Source organism: Oreochromis aureus, linkage group 16 (assembly GCF_013358895.1).
Source record: "Oreochromis aureus strain Israel breed Guangdong linkage group 16, ZZ_aureus, whole genome shotgun sequence".
Taxonomy (NCBI): Eukaryota; Metazoa; Chordata; class Actinopteri; order Cichliformes; family Cichlidae; genus Oreochromis; species Oreochromis aureus.
In genome coordinates, this window is record NC_052957.1 from 17,224,974 (window position 1) to 17,245,630 (window position 20,657).

Consider the following 20,657-nt stretch of genomic DNA (forward strand, 5'->3'; position numbering starts at 1 on the left):
CCGTTTTGTTCCTAATTGGATTCTTGTGTGACACGCTTGTCACAGGATGGAGGTCAGGTTTGGTGGCAGAGCTCTGTGGGAGGTTGATAATCAGGAGTTGTGGTTGCTATAGTTACAGCTGCTGATGTCAGCTACTGTAATCCCCGCAGGATATAAGTGAGTCTTATTGCCATCCTAGTTTTATGTATTTAATATTTCCTCTGGCATACAGTAGATACGTTTATACCTAAACCTACATTTTCTATTTCTTTTTTTAAAGAAAGGAACAGCATTGCATTAACTTAATTACATTTTTGGCCACCTGATGAACGAGAGTCTAATACTTCCTCTCTTTTTGTCTCCACAAGGCCTTGAGGCTATTGTGTGGCTCTTAATCAGCTAAATACTTCACTCTGTCCACCAGCTAGTCGCTGTGACTCCTCTCCTCTTCTGCTGCTTCACAGTGGATTTATCACAACTATAAACTGCCTGCTTCAGTTGGAAAGATCTCTAATTATAGTCATGAGAACAAGTAAGAGAACAAGACAAAACTGACAACATTTGGACCTCAGGAGTTAATATTGGCATGCCCTTCATGTATGAGCATGTGAATAATGAATTAAAGCTGTGGTGAGTGAACCATCACTGGACACTTTATCACAACCAGATAAAGTAAACAAAACACACTACCTGGCCATTTTGGTGCAGCTATTGAGAAGCTTAACTTAACACAAATCTAACCAACTAACGTGGCAGTAGACATGATCGGGATTACCTGCTGAAGTTCAAACTGAGCATTCGAATAGGGAAGAAAGATGATTTTGTGACTGTGAACATGGCATGGTTGTTGGAATTTTCAGAATCTGAGGATCTACTGGGATTTTCCCAAACAATCATCTTTAGGGTTTACAGAGTATGGTCCAAAAAACAGAAAATACCCATTGAGTTCATTAGGTGAAAATTCCTTGTTCATGTAAAGAGTCAGACAGATACATCAAACTTGTAAGAAGATGGACTGGAGCAGCTGGAGACCACTTCTCTCAGCTAAAAACAGGAAACCGAGGCTTAATTTCACAGGTGGCTCATCAAAATCGGACAACAGAGTGGACTCAAATGGCCTCCACAGTGACCAGATGTCAGTCCAATAGAGCACTTTGGGATGTAGTGAAAAGGGGTGATTCTCATCATGGATGTACAAGCTCTTGATATGGACTACAATCTCCGAGGCCTGTTTCCATGTTGTTTAATCGGTGGCATGAAGAATTAAGGCAGTTCTAAAGGCCCACTGGTTTCAAATCTAGCACTAGCAAAGTGTGTCTAATAAAGTGTCCAGTGAGTGTAGAGTTGAATAGTGCTGCAAAGTTGTTAAGCGCAGAACCTTCACCTGAGATACTGGGATGCAAATCCCAGTTAAAACCTATCATTGACATATTTTCACCCCTTCGAAGCATGAATATGCTCCTGTGGTCACAGTAAATACCTTTTATAGATATTCCAACTTTAAAGAAAGCTTTTTTTTTTAAATCCTGACTTTTTAAAAAGTATTTACATACAATCTGTGGCAAAACAAGAAAATAAGCAGTCGAATTTTTTTTTTTTTACAGAAAAAGCAGGATGCAGATCATTTTTTTCTTTATCAAGGACCGAGCCAGTTCCTTTTTTCCTTTTTTTTTACTACAAAGCTTTGTGTGAGATTTGAATGACAGAAAGCGTTTTTTATTCTTCAGGCCTTGTCCCAAAATGCAGAACTTCGAACTCGACTCAACCGCATCCACTCTGAGTCTGTCCTGACTGAGCAAGTTGTGAGTGTGAACATCATCTCCACACCTGATGAGGTAGCTCACTGTCTATCACTGACAAATCTCATTGCTTACCCTGATATTGATAAAGCTACAGCTTCAGAGGCTCGCCAGGTAGTCGATGTATTTGCTTCCTGCATTTGTCAGTTGGATTATTGATTCTTGCTCCTATAGACTGATGGCCTTTCCAGTACAGCCTGGCAGGTGAGCTTCAGGAATCATTATTCTATGCAGAACCTGACATCAAGGTTAATGGAAAAACTGACTAATTAGAAACGGATGGGAGGTTGCCCTTTGGCAAGGAGACACACGCTGCAATATGAGCACTGTGTTGTCTTCTGGTTCTGTTTGTCTTCGTTCAGGTCAGTTTTGGTTCTTCAACCTGTCATCATAGCAAGAAATAGTGAACGTCTCCTGCATTTGCTTGTGTTTGCCTGCAGGCTGGGGAACAGATGGGGATCCCTCTGACTCAGCAGGCCTCTAATGAGAGCCGACTCTCCATGTCAGAATCTGTCTCTGAGTTTTTTGATGCCCAGGAAGTGCTTCTGTCAGCCAGCTCGTCAGAGAACGAGGTACAGCCGGGCGGATGAAGAAGCGGAGTGGATGCGGTGATGGATGTGGATTTAGTGAGGTTAAACTATACTTCTGCTGTAAAGCCAGTGAAAAACATCAGCGTGATGCCTGTGTGTGTGTGTGTGTGTGTGTGTGTGTGTGTGTGTGTGTGTGTGTGTGTGTGGAGCCGGATTTACTCAGTAATTAATGCAAAAGTCACGAAGAGCAGAGATGGAGTGTAAAAGAAACGTAAACACAGGAGGGCTCCTTCACATCTGCCCGAGGCCTAATCCCCGAGTCATGCCTAAGAATCAAAATGATCCTCTTCCACTTTATGCTTTGTTAAAAAGCATAAAGTGGAAGAGGATGTTCGGTCCATCACTCAAATCAACCATTTCTGCCTCCTTCCCTTTTTAACGGCTGTGAACATTCTGCTCCAAATATACTGCGTATGGTCCCTGAAGACCCTTCAAGCATTGTAACTCCCCAGGCATCCATTGAGCCATGCTGAAGGATTACTGAGCGTGGAAATTCATCAACCCTCCGGCCTGTAGCTTTAACGGCAAGCCTTTTTTCTTTTTTTTTGTCACATAAACTGGAAAAGCAGCTTTCACCCAAAGTGGCTACAATATGGCCCTTTCAAATGTGACCTTATTTTGTTTGCTATATATAAAGTATGAATATACTGCAGTGTCTCCACTCATGATTACTGCAGTGGGACAGATAGCCGGCATGCTGCTGCAGTTTGTTAGCCAATGGCAAACTGCAGTGCATGCGCGTGTGTGTGTGTGTGTGTGAGTGTGAGGCTAAGTACGTCTGCTGTTCTGATCCGTTTGTGTTGTACCACTGCACTGCCTCACTCCCCTGTGTACCTGTTCCCCTCACAGGGTTCAGACGATGAGTCATATGTCAGTGATGTGAGCGATAACATTTCCGAGGACAACGCCAGCGTGACTGATAACGTCTCCAGACAAAGTAGGTCCAATTCTGCGCCGTCACGAGCAACCGTTGTTTGCACCAGAACAAAAGGACATGAGAAATTAATAAAGCAGGGGGAGATCCCACTCAGTCCGTCAGCAGTGCTGCTTCTACAATAACGTTGCATTCCCACACAAAGACACACACTTTGTTACCGGCAAATTCATTTATCGGTGCTGCAAAAGCAGTTGACTTTGCTATGTTGCCAAGGGCAACAGAAAGGGAGAAAAAACTACTCAGGCTTCCTCTAGTCTGAAAGTTTTGGAAAAGAGCTAGGATTGGTGTTATTTTCTCATGGTGAGTAGTATGTTCCAGTAAAGTGTCCACTGTCCACTTCAGGATTAGCAAAGGTAGATGTCACAGTCGGTGGAGATTTATTTATAATCTGCGTTATCTAGGTCACAGAGGAGCGTGACATCATCTGCAGGGTTACAAATTGAGTGTAAGAGCTTATGACACTACCTGAACACACTGTATCAACATATATATATGTAAATCTACAACAGGGTGACAGACTCTAGTTTCTAGTAACTGGGCAAGGAATCCAATTATGTGACCACTACTCTTTTAAACTACTTTAAAATCAACAAACATACATACAGAGATTTCTTTATTCATTACAGGGAAAAAATATTGCTTAAAAGCTAAATTAAAGATGACCTATTGTGCTAATTTATGACCCCATATTTTTAATGGTGGACACAACTACTTTGCATAATTCACAGCACAGAGTAATCCTTGTTTACCTTACGCTGGGTCAAGTTCACAAGTATCTATATCAAACCATTTTAGTCAACTTTATTCTGATTGGTTGCCCCTCATAAATCGGTGGTTTCAGCAGGCAGGTGGGTGGGTTTGTGTTCTCGCAGCCAGAGCTATGTGCCTGAGATGATCGCTCCTCTCTTTGACATTGCCCAGATTCAAAAATAGAAAAAACAGCTTGAAACCAAATGTTTATAAGAATCTGAACCCTGAGCTTTTGGCTCACAAGGATTACTTGTACATTCACTGACATCATTATTTCAGACTTTGTGTAATATGACCGTCTGTCACTGTAACAGCACGACTACTCTTGAAGTACAAGAGTCGTTTCAGTGTATTTGATGTTGCAGCTAAACCTGCATTAATACCACGCCATGTCCTCACTACTTAAATTACAACAAACTAAGAAAAAATAAGAAAAAGGTTTTTCTTAGAATATTAAAAAAACCCCATCCTGCTGCATTTTACACAAAGACTTGCAACACGAGCAAAAAATGCTTCTTTTTTTTATTCTTTGCTATAATTATACTTAATTAGGCGTTTCTAGGACTAGCATAGCCTGTTGCAGATAATTACACCAGATGGATGTAGTAATAATGATTCTTTTTTTTCATTATTTATTTTTTTTTTAGTGGCCAACGGAGACTTTGCTGGCAGCGCCTTTCGTAATGGGCGGCGCAGCTGCTTGTTGGCACCCTGTCCTGACACCAGCAACATCAACCTCTGGAACATCTTGCGAAACAACATCGGCAAAGACCTGTCCAAAGTGTCCATGCCCGTGGAGCTCAACGAGCCCCTCAACACCCTGCAGCGCATGTGTGAAGAGCTGGAGTACAGCGAGCTGCTGGATAAGGCTGCTGAGACCGAGGATCCCTTTGAGCGCATGGTAAAGAAGTGAACTGTTAATCAATTTCCAGTGTGGTGATTCTTCACTGCTGTTCATTAATTCATTCATGTGTGATGTCACACTGCAAGCCACAAGCTAACTTATATGCCCGTGATGTGCTGCCTCCTGTCCTTTGGATAACATTTGACAGATTCTGTTGTTTAGCTTATTCGTGACAAAGCCTGTTATGAGGAGCCTCTAAAGCCACTCTGTGTTTATGCTCTCATGACTCTCGTTCAGGTTCTCGTCGCTGCTTTTGCTGTCTCAGGCTACTCATCCACTTACTACAGAGCAGGAAGCAAGCCATTCAACCCGCTACTCGGAGAGACTTACGAATGTATTCGGGAAGACAAGGGCTTCTGTTTTTTCTCTGAGCAGGTAAGCACCTGCGCACACAGTTCTAAATGAGTCAATTTTAAGCAATAAGAAGGAATTTATAGAGTAGCTCATTTTTTTCCTGAGGAGGTCTCATTATCTTGGAGAGGTCTAAAAAGCTTGGTGGAGCTTTCCTTGGAGTGCTTAGGTTTAACCGCAAGGTCTGTGCCTTTGTTTTTATGTGTGGTCGCCTCAAGGACTCGGTTTTATCTAATTTGCAAGAAAGCCCAGTGCTTCACTGTGCTCTTATCTGGAAGAAGACGAAACATAGAAGGAGAAAAAAAAATCGGGTAGAGTTTCTATACGTGCTGTCACATGTTTGCTCCAGAGGTTAGATTAGCTGAAAACTGAAGCAGTGTTGCAAAGTGCTTCTAAGAAACACAGAATAAAAGAAATGGAAGGAAATTATTAAGAAAAATGTTTATATATATGAATTAAAATAAGACTCAAGTACAACATCAAAATAAGATACAATGTAACATCTAGTCCTTTTAACTGAATCAGTGTGGCTTGTGATAAATATGAAGCAAGCTGGACTCCAGGAAGCTGCTCCCCGAAGAGCGACCATCTTTTGTCTTTAAGCGTGAGATGGGAACAGGAAACAGTTTCTGCCCAAGGATCTGAGGCTGTGCACTGGTTGGCATACAGGAACAGCAGGTCCAGTATATATTCTGGGGCCCGTCCATAACAGGACTAACACAACACTGTAGCATTTCTGCGTGTGCCTGCATGGGTTCTGTCCAGATAGTCTGGCCTCTTTCCCACAGTCCAAACACATGTGTGTCTGGGCTCTCAAACATTACAATGGAAAATCTTTCCTCAAAGTCTCAGAGTTAAATCTGTAAATACAAGCGTTCATCACCAACCTGACACAGAAAGATACAAGCTGTTGGGCTTCCAGCAGGATCAGGGAGTTTCATGCTGAGTCTTTTGATTTCCCTGGGGAAAATATTCGCAGAGACCAGGCGGAAGTAATTCCAGTGTCCAGCAGGAGAGTGCAAGTTCAGCATTCAGAATAAATTTACAGTGAAAAAAATCACAATTTCTGTGAACCAATACTGTCAAACGAATATTATAGACAAAATTAAAATTGTCACAATAAATGTGTTATTAAGAGTAGAGGCTGTATATGATGTGCTATCTAAACGACAGCTGCCAGACTCTTTTTTATTTGATCTTGTCTCGAAGGTGAGCCACCACCCTCCCGTCTCCGCCTGCCACTGTGAGTCTAAGAACTTCACCTTCTGGCAAGGTAGGTTACCTGTCTAATTAGTTAGGGATTTTCCTCACAGGAGATATGGCTTAGTGTAGATCAACCAGCAGGACTCAATTAGCCTTTTTAATAACCAGCGGAAATTGTACAGAGTAAACATAGATGTTATTTAGTATGATTTTAGACAAAATGTAAAAAAAAATCATTTTAAAAATTATTTTAATGGGATATTTTTGGTGTCTTTCTTTCCAGATGTGAGATGGAAAAACAAGTTCTGGGGAAAATCAATGGAAATTTTACCAATCGGGAGTGTAAATCTCATGATACCCAGGTAACTTTCACCCAGATGGTGTGCATGGTAATTGAACATGAAGGCGCAGAGTTTGGTTGGTTTTAATGCTTCATGTCACTGGGATCATGTTAATGGCCAGCTTTCTGCTTTTAATTGCCTTCATGGAAATATCGAGATTTTAATGATGACTGAGAAATGCAGGCTTGTATTAAATCAACAGAAATTAACAACAAAAACTTTATCAGTGCTGTCAAAGCTGTTAAAAACACCTAAGAGCCCCAGAAAAATCCAACACCCCCGGAGTTAATCATTTAAGCTCCCCTTGCTTTAAAGCCAGACTTCTTTTGATTGGCTTAATTGGATTTGGTCACAAGGATCTACTGTATAGACCAACCCATAAATAATATCCTCTTGGGGTATGATTAAAGTGACAACCTCACAGAAGTCGAAAAGCACAGTTACACAAAAAATGAACATAGTTGTATCACCTACTTTAATAATCTAGCCTTATCACGCCTGCAGTACCTGAAGCTGTTTTTATTGTGGCTTTGTAGGTTTGGTGATCAATACGAATGGAATAAAGTTACCACCTGTGTACACAACATCCTCAGTGGACGGCGGTGGATTGAACACTACGGGGAGATTACCATCAGAAACATAAAGAGCAGTGCTTGCCTCTGCAAACTTACCTTTGTCAAGGTGAAAAATAATTGAGATGATTAGGGTAGCTTCTTGCTTCTTTGTTGTCTTCTCCTCAACTAGTTGTATGGCAATGGCTGCCTCTTCCTGAGTGAGAGTCTGCTGGAAGTCTCTTCCTGTTAAAAGGGAGTTCTTCCTCCTCACAATTGCCAGATGTTCTTAATGAACTGTTTGGGGTTTCCCTCTAATACTCTAGGCTGGTTTAGTTTTATATATAACTTGAAAAAGCTAACAGTGAAGTTTATGTTTTTTAGGGAAACTACTGGAGTTCAAATGTGAATGAAGTTCAAGGATTTGTGATGGATCAGGAAGGAAAAGTGATCCACAGGCTTTTTGGAAAATGGCACGAGGGTCTTTATTGTGGTGTCCCACCTTCTGCTAAATGCATCTGGAGGCCAGGTAAGAATCAGTTCTCGCTTCACTCTCACAGCTGGACTTCACTCAGGACTAGCTGTACAAAGCTTTAAAGCTAAAAGGGGACTTTGTTGGCTTTCCTCCCCCAGGCTCCATGCCCACAGACTATGAGCTTTACTACGGCTTCACCAGGTTTGCCATTGAACTAAATGAGCTTTGTCCCGAGTTAAAAGATGCCTTGCCGCGGACGGATGCCAGATTCAGACCTGATCAAAGGTACAACATCACATCTGCACCTGGCACTACGAGCTGCTAACGCTGCATATTTTTGCAGCAACTGAGGAAAAAAGTGTGACTGATTTCTTCTGATCTGGCTGCAATTTCATTGAAGTCACTCTGCTGGTAATAGTGTTTTCCTCATCATGTTTACAAATTCTCATCCTTTCATTTAGGTATCTGGAAGAAGGTAACTTGGAAATGGCGTCATCAGAGAAGCAGCGTATTGAGGACATGCAGAGGGCCAGGAGGAAGTGGAACGAGGAGAACAACATCAAACACGAGCCACGTTTCTTTAAGTAAGGATCCACAAAGCAGCAACCAGATGTGCATTATTCACCTTGTAGAATGCATCGCTTTGTTTTTTTTATTTCGTTTCATGTTCAGTTTTGTCTTTCATTGGCTTTGATTGGCTCCATTCAGACAGCCTACTGCACACATCTCAGTGTTGAAATGAGGAAAATATCTGGACTGATTAAATACATTAGAATGAAAAAGATCTCATATTTTGGAAGAATACGAGTAAAAAGAGGAGAAGCTGCTATGAGGCTGATTTGATTTGGGGAGCTCTTGCTCACTAGCAAGATCTTGTCTTATTCTCCTGAGGTAGCTGATCAAAACATTAAGCCAGACACATTACATTATTAGGCAGTAATTGCTGACATCAGAAGTGGAGGGAAGCCGTGTTACACAAGATGAGAAAGAACCGGAGTGTAGATAACCACGTAGTTATGGGCAGTCCACAAATACTAGTCTTTGTCTGTGTTGTGTTGTAATCGCGTTGCATTGTGTTACCATGCGATTACATGTGAGAACATTTTGTAACCAAGTACAGTAGAACAATCAAATGTTGTACAGAAGCATTCATTTGCTTCTCTATTGCAATAATTTGATCAATATTTATTGCTTTGTAAGAGAGGATCTGACTGCGGCTGTGTCAGCATTTTTCCATGTAGTTTGAAGTCCCATTTTTAGGATGTTTAGCAGCTCGACGTTTGCATGGAAAACTCAACATTAACATTATTCACATTCTTTGCAAATAATCAAATGAAGCATGATTTGCTCTCTGTAGGGAGATTTATAGATGAACATGAAAATCTGAGTTAAAATGCATTGTTTTAAAAAATTATGTATGTTTATTATAATGTATTATCATTCTTACTTTAACTGACATCGTATTATAAAATGGGTCCTACAACTACAAAAATGTGAACACGACAACACTTAAATTCAAATTAGTCTGGTCTGTAAATCTCCTGGTGAACAGATACACTTTACTCGTACCAGGTTGGACCGTCTTTTTCCTTCAAAACTGCCTTCCTCGGAGATTTTGGTCCATATTGATATGATAGTTCCAATTTCACTGCATCCCAAAGGTGCTCTGTTGGAATGAGGCCTGGTGGCTGTGGAGCCCATTTACAGTGAACTCGCTGTCGAGTTCAGTAAAGCAGTTTGAGATGATTTGAGCTTCGTGACATGGTGTGTTATCCTGCTGCAAGCAACCATCAAAAGATGGGTACACTGTGGTCATAAAGGGATGGACATGGTAAGTAACAATACTCAGGTAGGTTGTAGTTTTTACATGATGTTCAGCTGGTTCTAAGGGGGCCCAAATTTTATCGAGAAAATAGCCCCCACAATATTACACCACCAGCCTGAACTACTGATGCAAGGCAGGATAGAGCCTTGCTTTTATGTTGTTTATGGCAAATTTTGACCCTGGTATTTGAGTGTCACAGCAGAAATCGAGACAAATTAGTCTGGCCAACATTTTCAATGTTCTGATTGTACAGATGTAGACTTTTGGTAGCTGACAGCCGTAGTACCTTCTGTGGTCTTCTGCCGCTGTGGTTTTCTGCTGCTTCAAGAAACAATCTGTTGTGCATATAGAGACACCAACAACTATGTTCAAGGTCACCTAAATAATTTCTTCTCTATCCTGATGCTCAGTTTGAACTTCGGCAGGCTATCTTGATCATGTCTACATGCTTAAATGCAGAAGTTGCATCCATGTGATTGGCTGTTTTTATTTTAATGTGCAGCTGGTGAGTCGAAGTGCTTTTTCCTCATCCGCCTCCAGTCATTTTGAGTGAAAATTAGGCCACATTGATTAATGATAGATCATTAATCATCTTTGATTACTAAACTAGATTACAACACAACACAGACAGTCACCACATCTCAATCCAGAAGAGCACCTTTAGGATGTGGTGGAAATTCTTAGGTGGAGATTGTCAACATGGATGTTGCAACTGTGCAATGCTGTCGTGTTAATATGAACCAAAATCTTGAGGAATGTTTTCAGCACCGTGTTGAATCTGTGCTATGAAGATTTCAGCCAGTTCTGAAGGCAAAAGAGGATCCAACCCAGTATTAGAGGGTCGTGTATCTAATAAAGTGTCTGCTGAGTGTATGTAGGGAATAGTGTATTTCTCCCCATTGCTTTTAGGTTTACAACTTCCACTTTTGTCTTTGTCCTTCCAGGAAAGTGGTTGATGCCAATCACAGGGAGAGATGGGTCTCCAACAACACGTACTGGGAGCTCCGCAAAAACCCCGGCTTCATTAACATGGAATCTACAGTGACTCTGTGGTAGCACATGGATCTGTGTTTCCATCATCACAGACGAGGAGGCTGTTAGCTACGCACAATAAGGCGTTAAGAGAAACACGCCGATGATGAAACATCTTTGTGCATGGATACGAATGACAGCTGAGCTGAGGGAAGGCCCGACGCCCAGCGACCCCGTGGAGGGTCACCCATCCATGGAAACATACTGTAGGATCACCTTCATTGTGCTTGTTGAAGCTGGGTCTCACCGCGCCTATGTAGATGTTTCCTCAGCTCTGTTGACTTCCCAGTATGTCCTTGCCTTAAAAAGACACCTGTACAAGTCACACAATTAGGCGCCTTTTAGTTGAAGCCATTTAATTTCCAACAGCAGTTTGGGTAGACTAGTCTATGAAGTAGACATTTTGATTACCTACAGATTACCTATGATAACATTGCATGTTTAGAGAGCAGCTTTCACTGGTACAAAGCCGTATTTACTATATCATCAGTTATTGTAGAAAAAAAAAAGAGGTATTTTTATAAAAAATATCTTGGACTCAGAATTTAGTGAAAGAGAATTATGTGAATTGGCAGATTTTATTTATTTTTGCCTTTTAATACTGTCGACTCTGTCGGATGGCAGCACTCTCTCCTGGGAAACAACTCATTTGAAATTAATCTCGACCGCCGTGGAGGAAGTACGGGGCTCTACAAACGCCGTTTTAATGAGTAACCGAGCTGAACATGTGCTGGGAGGTGAGGTGTGATTTAAACGCGAGGCGTTTCGGCCCTGTGGACTGATCTGTCGTGACACAGTGCAAATGGAAGGACGATCTTCACCTCAGCAGCCCCAGTGTCTAATAATAACCATTGTTACATGAAACCAACTCGTCTGAATCACACAGTTACATAAATGCATACATAACTCTCTCCACTCTGTTCCCGAATGTGAGGGTTTCATTCAAATAATGGGCGCTTACACGTCTGAGTCACGAGTATAAGAAAAGATTTGTACAGGTTGTACAGGCGTTCTCTCAGATCCTTGGGATTTTTGCAGTACTTCATTTAATAACGAAACGTGAATAGCAGAGTCACATATTTCCATAAAACAGCCGCAGCTTGAAGATGTAATTATTTTGAATGAATAAATGAGTAATTTTCCATCAGAGTCTCGTTACAGTTTACAAAAACCCAAAGAGATTTTTTTTAAATCATCTTTATTCTGATTAACAACCAAAAAAAAAATCATTTACAAAGATATACAGCAAAAAAAAGTACTAACTGTATTCATTTATAAATCTGTTACCAGCAGATGTTTGGTATTTTTCTTGATATATTACTCAAACCATGGATAATGTATCTTATTATTAATTGATTAAGGAATGATTTAATCTCGCCATGATCACCATACCGATTGCAGTCGTAGTTCATTATGAAACACCAGAGACACCTACAGGTCGTCCTGTAAAAATGAAAGAAGCCAGCTTTTCAGATGGATACTGTAAAAACATTAAAACGTCTCAATGTGTCTGATTCCCCAGAGAATTTACTGCTTCTTCAAAGCACCAGATTGAAGTTTAGCTTTAAAATCTTGCCTAGTATCCTCTTTTTTTGTTTTACAGCTAAAGAAAAAAATAAAGGGGGCGCCTTTAAAATCAACCCGAACACATGCAAATAGTTGTTAAAGCTGAATCACTTTGTTCACACTTGCAGGGCGAGGACACTGAAGGAGGGGAAAGGTGAATATAAATATGGAGAGCGAAAACTGTTTAAGGCAAATCCATCATGTGTGCACTGATCACACCGTAGATTAACAAACCAAAAAGTTAGAACTGCTTTGCATCCATGTACTTTAAAAGATAAAAAACAACAAGATACGTGTGGATATAGTTCTATTTTTCCCTGATCACAAACTTAATGCTACAACTCAGCAGCGTCCGTTTCACTTGCTGTGCCTTAATGCATTTATCAATGCCTCACAAACACACAACAGATGAGAATACCCGAGCCAAGAAGAAGGTATGCCATTCACAAGTCAAACTCCGCACATTCTCCATAGTCCACCTGCCTACAGATGATTAAGTACACTGAGCATTTAGCCGAGGACGGAATACTTAAGGGGAATTTCTTTGACATTAGAGGAGTAGAAAAGTTTTAACTGTCTGTAAAACGCTTGCAGTGTCTAAAGATGTTCTGCACTGCTCTGCTACCCCAACATGTAACTGATTCATTTTTGGTGATCACAATAAATGCAGCACATTAAAAATTACAAAAAAAAAAAAAAAGTGGGGGACACTACTGCAGCAGCTGATTTCTTTTCCCTCCTACATCAGTAGCTGTGGAGGTAGGGCCAGTGCTTTGTGTAGTGTTTGGTATCATAGAGTCAGAATGTAGTGGAGAAAAAAAAGAGAAAATCCTCCAGCTTTCTTCATCCATTTTCTACCTGCATGTCTAGAGCTTGCCAATGAATGTTGCAGATGCCTTACAAAAAAAAGGTTTCTGGTTTCTGAATTGGACACTTTTTTTTTGTCGACTGACATGTATCATGAAGCACTATGTCAGCTCAGTTTGGATCAAATCTATTTCCTGATGGGTACCTTCTAAAGTGCAATTTTAACAAAGTACATATCTTTCCATGAACACTGTACACTGCTGCTACATAGTGCTTGTTCTAATAAAACTGCAAAACTCAAGGGATGAAGTTCTGTGGTTTATGTGTTTTTTAAAAAGGTAAGTGTTCTTGTACTCTGATATTTATGTTTATTAGGGGGAAACTCTTCCTTCAAACTTTCATAAGCTGTCCAGTGGTCCCATTCTGGCTCCCAGGCCTTATGTTTGACACCCCTGGTTTAGATCTTATACCACAGATTCGAACACATTGTTTTCTTTAATAACAGAAATTGGAGCTCCCACAACGCACCTTGGTAAGCATAGAAACACATATGACACAGTAGTGATATCCACTTTTTTTTAAGGCTAGTACCTATGTTTTACAGTTTTTCTCAGTCGCTTTGGTGCGTTTCTCAGAACACCATCAACATTTGCACAGCAGTTAGTGCATTTCCCAAAACAATTAGTGCAAACTGCAAAACCTAGTGGATAGCCTGCAAAAGCACGTCACATGCACAGAATTGATTATCCATACCGCAAAAGCAAGTATCCATGTCAATGAAACTGCCAGTGCCATCAAAATGAAAAGTCTTGACACCATCTGTATGAACAAGATAGTCAAATGGCATTGTCATGTTTCCACTATGACAGTTTATAATTTCAGTGTTTCCCATTGCAAAAACAATTGGTGACACCTGAAAATGCTGACGACAGCACTATGGCCTACCTGTACAGCCATCTGAAATGTGCAGTGAAGTCACTGTAGATGTTATGGGAGTCTTGGGAGTAACTGAGACACTGAATACGTACGTTTCACATTTCCATTGTGTAGAAGTGTTTGTAATCCTACAGAATTGTGCAAAAGAAAAATATGCTACAGTCACTTGTTCACTGTAGAATACATGTAAACATAAAATCACCCATTTGGTAGAGCTGTGCACTAATGTGAACAATAAACAGCACATGTAACAGTACAGTAAATCATTCTGGCACATCCAGACGTTCCTGTCTGTCTGGCCACATATTTTCATCTACATCACAACAGATGTTATCCCTCGCAATGCAGCGAGGAAAGTATCTCCTGGAGTGGCGAATCCACCCTCTGCAGGACTCTGCTGTGATGTCATCACAAGCTTTTGTAGATTCAGTATGCACCTCATGCCAATCCTGTCTGTTGGTTTACATTATATATATACTTGTAGAGTAGGGGATACTGTAACGCGATTCACCTATGACTGGGTAGAAGAGGCTTTTCATTGGTTGCAAGTAAGAGTAACACACACCAATTTTCATTAGTGTGACATAAGGTTCACCTGAGAAAAGTAATTTATGGAGATTTTCATGGGAACTCCTTAAAAATAGGGTTTTCAAAATGGGTGTACAAATTGTTTGACAAGATGTTCAACAATTGTGAGTGCACTGACACAAGCAATGAAATGAAGACTATTAGTTGTATGGACAATGACTATTCAGCCGGTACAAGTATAAATAATTGTGACATTCATGATAAAAGCAAGGAGATAGTGATGAATAGCAAGTCAAAAGTGACCATTCTTTAGATATTTGTACTTACTCAACTGCTTCATGTCCAAAGGCATTTGCCCACAAGGTTGTGCCAAAACGACTACATGTTGTGGAGGTTGAACTAACTATTGTGCAAAGTTTAATTCTGTTGTGAGAAATGCACCAAAGCAACTGAGAAAAACTGTAAGTTGCTGAAAAAAAAACACACAAGCAACAGAGAACCCAAGTATAAGGACTTCTTTGCTAGGTGCTCCTGTTTATCTGCACAGTAACACAAATATCAAATCATCCAATCACACGGCAGTGACTTAGTACATTTAGACATATAGACATGATCAAGTTGACCTGCTGAAGTTCAACCAGAGCAACAGAATGGATTTAAGTGACTTTGAATATGTATGACAGGCTGGTCTGGCAACTTCAGAAAGTGCTGATCTATTGGGATTTACCCAAACAACAGAATGGTTTGAAAGGTGAAAATATCCAGTGACTGGCACTTCTGTGGGAGAAAATGCCTTGTTGCCAGACGAGAGAGTGACCAGATTACTTCAAGCTGACAGGAAAGCAACAGTAACTCAAATAACAACTGCCAACGTATGCAGGGGAGCATCTCTGAACACACAACACATTAAAGGCTGCACCAGCAGAAGACCACACCTTGTAGAACTCCTGACAGGATCTTGAGACTGCAATTCACATGTGTTACCAGAGTTCAATGATGGAAGATTAAAAAACTGTCACTTGGTCTGATGGGTTTCAATTTCTGGTGCAACATTCAGATGGTAGGGTCAGAATTTCACATAACACAGATACATGGCTTCATTTTATCTTGTATCACAGGTTGAGGGTGGTGGTGGTGTAATGATGTGTGAGATACTTTCTTGGCACACTTTGGACACCTTAGTACCACTTAATGCCACAGCCTACCTGAGTATTTTTGCCAACCACGTGCATCCCTGTATGACCCATAATGCACCCATCTTCTGATGGTTGCTTCCAGCAGGATGTGTCATGACAATTATTTTACTGTATTTACAGTAGACGACAATCTAATAGAGCATCTTTGGGATGTGGTCCAACAGAAGATTCACATCCTGGATGTGTGTCCAACAAATCTGCAGGGCCTGTGAGATGCTGTCATGTCACTATAAAATAAAATCTGTGAGGCACCTTGTTGAATCTATGAATCAATTAGGATGTTTGTGAAGACAAAAAGGGTTCCAACCCAGTACCAGCAAGGTGTACCTAATAAAGTGTCTGTTGAATGCATATGGAGAATAGTGTAGTTTTACTCATTGCTTTCAGGTTTAACTTTCACTGTTGTCTTTTTTTCTTCTATGAAAGCAGCTGATGCCAGTCACAGGGAGAGATGGGTCTCTGGCAAGATGTACCTAATAGAGTGGCCAGTGAGTGCAAATATCACTCTTTAGAGTACAAGAACGAATTCAAATAAATAAATTACTGTATTTGACCTTTCTTTGGGCCACTTTTTTGTTATAAAACAACACAAATTAAGTAGAAAGCACCCATGAATTCACTCTGATGTAATTAGCTTTGTACCAATACTGCAAAGCGTGCTGGCTGATGAATGAATGGCTGTCCAGCGGTCATCTCCCACGAAAGGCATTTCAATCAATAACACAGCAGCCGGCTCCTGAAGGCGCCACAGCAATTTATTCTCTCAGTAGGCTCTATTGCACGGCCATTAACACACACCAACACTCATTAAGATTTATTTAATGTCATTTCATTTATTTACTGGATCTGAACACTTGTTTTTGCTGCCATTTTTCTCTACCAACAGTAAGTTCATACAGCAGAGAACACCGGTCAGTAAATCTATTAAATATAGAGCAGGTTTTACTTCTACAGCTATACAGAGGCACACTGCAACAGACCAGCAATCATCTTTTCTATTCCGAGTCAAACTGATAAAGAGCGATGGATGAGTGGAAGTAGGACAAAATAAATACTAATAAGAAATAAAAACATGGCCTGTCTTTCTGTCCATATGTCACAGTAGACAAAATGTATTGAAAAACTAGACATTCAAACCACTGACTGCACTCACACTGTGTGTAAAAAGATACAAAGAAAATAGTTTGTAATATTCTTCCACTTTTCATCACATACTTTGGACATTTAAAGTAAAAACATACAAACAGCCACACTTCCGCTCGATTCTTTTACAGTTTGCTCGCGAGTATAAATAGAGGTGAAAAATAAAGCTGATGCTTTTTCAGGTTACTGCGCAGTTGAGTCTACTTTGCCATGTGCATGATTACAAAAATATACCCGGGCAATCGCAGAATGGGCATCAGCTGATGTATGTGACACTGTGGGTGGAGCGACTGCTGGCAGCGCCGTTGTTTATTTGATAGAGGCCTTGATGTACTGTAGTGCGCTGTGGGCTGCGTCGTTGTGGGCGTTGCTACAGGAAATGCCTGTGCCGTGGCACACGGTGACAGGGGTGGTGGACAGCTCTGCCAGGCACTGATACTGCCCGTTCACTGTGAGCTCATCTGCAAAAGAGTTAACATAGTTAACATCTCGCAACACATATTTTACAGCCACAAGCTCTGGATAATGGTTTCCATTATACTACAGAATTGAATTTAACTCTTCCCCCTTTGGACTCCTACTGGGAGTAACCCTTGTTTCTCTTTTTCTGAACGTAGGAACTCTACTTGAGCACTAAAAGCACTACAACAGGCCTCGTTCACCCATTCGCACACATTTATACAAGCACTTTTTTCACGCCTTAGTGCTTTCTAACATTCACATGCCAACAAATGCATTGGAGAGCAACCTGGGCTTCAGTATCTTGCTAAAGCATACTTTGGCATGCAGGCTGGATCGAACTACCAACCTTCAGATTAGTAGATGAACTGTTTTACGACTCTACAGGCATTTTACCAGGTAGGTTCAGTCACAATCAGCAATCTTGGTAGACACAGAGGATGTGTGCACTATTTTTGGCCTTTTGTTTACTTTCTTGTTCTCTATGCTCCTATTTCCTCTTCTCTTTCCCCCCCACCCCCCACCCTGTCATGTCAGATAGCAGCCACTCCCTGAGCATGCTTCTGCAGGAGGTCTCTTCTTGTTAAAAGGGAGTTCTTCCTCAGCACTGTCACCAAATGTTTGCTCACAGGAGACTGATAATACATTCATTACTGTTTGAAAATACAACCCAGTGTAAGGTTCATATGTTAAATTATATGATGATAATAATAATAATTAATGATAATATTCATCATGATTATTGTTGTTATTCATTAATTTAAAATTCATTGTTTTACTATAAAAAAAAAAAAAACCCATAGTAAAGCACTTAAAAAAAAATAAGATGCCAAATTACAGTTATTTAATCGTAATTCTGAACAGGTAAATGTGTTTTAGCGGTCAAATGTTGTGGTTCATTAACTTCTGATGGGTCACAGAAGTCCGGTGTAAAATTTGGCTGTTTAAAAAAAAAAAATCCAAAACCTTAGTTTCTGTTTTAAAGACGTTTTTGACAAATTTCTAAAATATTTGTGTTTTCCTGTTTTCACAACAGGTGGTCTAAAAATGTGTTATGAATTGAGGCATATTTAAGCACTTTCAAGGTCCATTTTCAAGCTCTTCCAGCACATTACCAAAAACAAAAGCATGTTTCACTTTGCATCCCCTCAGTAAGACCATGTAAAAATTAAAACAAATCATCTTAGGTCGACTTAAATGTCCTTTGTTCCCCTTTTGTTAAAACAGAGAAAAATGCACCAAAGACAAATATTGAAAAAGGAAATAGTTGCCTTATATGCATATAGTGTACAAACTCAAAAAACACATTTCTCTTAAAAATTAAGATTTGCAAATGTGAAAAAATCAACTTGTTAGAGATATTTATCTCCACTTGAAAAAAAACAACAACCCCACAAAACAAGAAAACTGCACCAAACACCACAATAATACACAGCAAGGCCAAATTACTAAGTCTTCACATCAGATATTGATGCTTCTTTCCTATGTGACACAAAAAAATAGGAGACAGATGTTTTTTTTTTTAACTAGTTAAGCACCTACACACCCAGAAAAATGGGGGCAAAAGGGAGGAGATCACGTTTAATTGATTATAACACGAGGTCAGAAATATAAGTGCCGACATGAGTAGCGTCCACAGAAACCTCTGAATCTCAGCTAAAAGCTCATGTAAACCATTTCTACAAACACCAAACAAAGCAAAGACCCCAAACAGTTAAAAGAGCAGTTACATCACCATGAATCTGTGGACAGGTAATATCCATATTTTGATTTATGATTTTCTGGAGTTAAATGTGAACCGAAGCATATTTTCAAAGGTGTTATATGCTATAAAATACTTTAAAATAAAGTAGGTGAGGGAAATAAAAAATCTAATTTTTCTATGTCTGAGTCACAGTAACTTTGACAGTAACATCTGCAGTAATATTTACATCTCTAATGACATCTCACAAGCGTTCGCTTTATTTTGATACAAAGACTGTTTACACAGTTTGTTATTGCAGAGAAAAACATTTATTTTGGGCATTTCATTTGCGAGCAGAAAGCTCACCCTGTTTGTTATACCCTTTAGATGACCAGAGAGCTTTTTAATTAAATACATATTCTTTAATTAATGTTCCCTTTTATAAAAAATAGGATAATTATAAAAAAATGTATTATAGCTCTATTACATAGGAAAAAACTGTCTTTTTTTTCCTGTTATCTCTTATTTAACATTAGGGACGTTTGTGGCAATAAATTTCTTAATCAACTAAACAGGTCACTTAAGAAATATTAAGTTAAATTTGAAAATGGTTTAAAAAAATACATCCCCATTCCACATTCCATGTGACAATCTGATTGGCTTAGGAGTGATGATGTCACAAGGACACCTTAAGGATCTTTAATCCTTTGAAGATTTTCCTTAAATAGGGGTGAGAAACAGCAATTGTTTCAGTTGTTTCTTCGCAGCCTTTGTGTTTGCAGCCTTCAAACGTTCACTACAGAAACATTTGGAAACCTCTCAGAGTCATGTATACAAACGCCAACATGTATCCAAGATTACGGCAACCAAGACAAAAAGATTACGCCGCCTCTACTTCCACACATGGCCGGCCAATTTCTCCAAATGGCCTCTGTTCCATCCAAAGGGCATTACAGGAGAGTAGGAATGAAAACAACCATCTCCAGAACAAAATTCAACAAATTGAAAAAGAAAAGCTTCACCTGGAGAAGAAGTGCTTACAAATGGAAGCACAAAATAAACACCTGGAAGAAACACTACAGCGCCAGCCCGACATCAACATTATTAATGAGGGCTGGGGGATCAAGTTTGGTCAAGCCAGAGAGCAGATTGTATTCTTGATCAAAGAAAACAAGCAGAAGAGCGCTGAACTTAAAGAAATGTCTGAGCAGTTTCAAGACAAGAAAGCGACGATTGATAAGATGGAGTGGGATCTCCAATACATGGACCAAAGGAATCAGCTGCTCCAAAGAAAGCTTGATGAAGCTGAAGAAAAAAATAAAGAAATCTTCCAACAGAAGGAAGACCAGGACACAAAGCATAAAGACATGCAGCGTGAACTCCAATGCATGCAGGAAAATTACAGAATGGTGAAAGTAAAGTTGGATCAAACACTGCGCCAAAATAAAGGCCTCCTTCAAGAGAAAGAGCAACAGCAAGAAAGACTGACAGAAGAAAAGTGCATCATCAAGGACTTTGAGAGTAAAACTCAAAAAATGCAAGAATTCTGTAATGAATTGAAGGTCAAAACAAGTGAGCTGGAGGGAGAAAAGGAAACACTG

At 40.0% G+C, this 20,657-nt stretch overlaps 2 protein-coding genes across 5 annotated transcripts in view; one reads left to right on the forward strand and one right to left on the reverse strand.

Moving 5' to 3' along the window:
* Positions 1–13,411, forward strand: part of osbpl6 (oxysterol binding protein-like 6) — a 43,209-nt gene extending 29,798 nt beyond the window's left edge. For 2 of the 3 annotated variants that reach the window (XM_031743342.2, XM_039600422.1), the window contains exons 12-23: positions 1,707–1,814; positions 2,219–2,350; positions 3,218–3,305; positions 4,703–4,956; positions 5,197–5,334; positions 6,520–6,583; positions 6,797–6,875; positions 7,391–7,535; positions 7,790–7,934; positions 8,039–8,165; positions 8,342–8,464; positions 10,650–13,411. In XM_031743342.2, the coding sequence (XP_031599202.2) occupies positions 1,707–1,814; positions 2,219–2,350; positions 3,218–3,305; positions 4,703–4,956; positions 5,197–5,334; positions 6,520–6,583; positions 6,797–6,875; positions 7,391–7,535; positions 7,790–7,934; positions 8,039–8,165; positions 8,342–8,464; positions 10,650–10,761 (1,515 nt within the window). In that variant the 3' untranslated portion in view covers positions 10,762–13,411. The remainder of the gene's footprint in view (positions 1–1,706; positions 1,815–2,218; positions 2,351–3,217; positions 3,306–4,702; positions 4,957–5,196; positions 5,335–6,519; positions 6,584–6,796; positions 6,876–7,390; positions 7,536–7,789; positions 7,935–8,038; positions 8,166–8,341; positions 8,465–10,649) is intronic. The other variant, XM_039600423.1, reaches the window with a different exon arrangement.
* A 3,172-nt stretch (positions 13,412–16,583) lies between these two features.
* Positions 16,584–20,657, reverse strand: part of prkra (protein kinase, interferon-inducible double stranded RNA dependent activator) — a 30,765-nt gene continuing 26,691 nt past the window's right edge. For both annotated transcript variants that reach the window (XM_039600430.1, XM_031743328.2), the window contains exon 8: positions 16,584–17,374. In XM_039600430.1, coding sequence (XP_039456364.1) covers positions 17,223–17,374 — 152 coding nt within the window. In that variant the 3' untranslated portion in view covers positions 16,584–17,222. The remainder of the gene's footprint in view (positions 17,375–20,657) is intronic.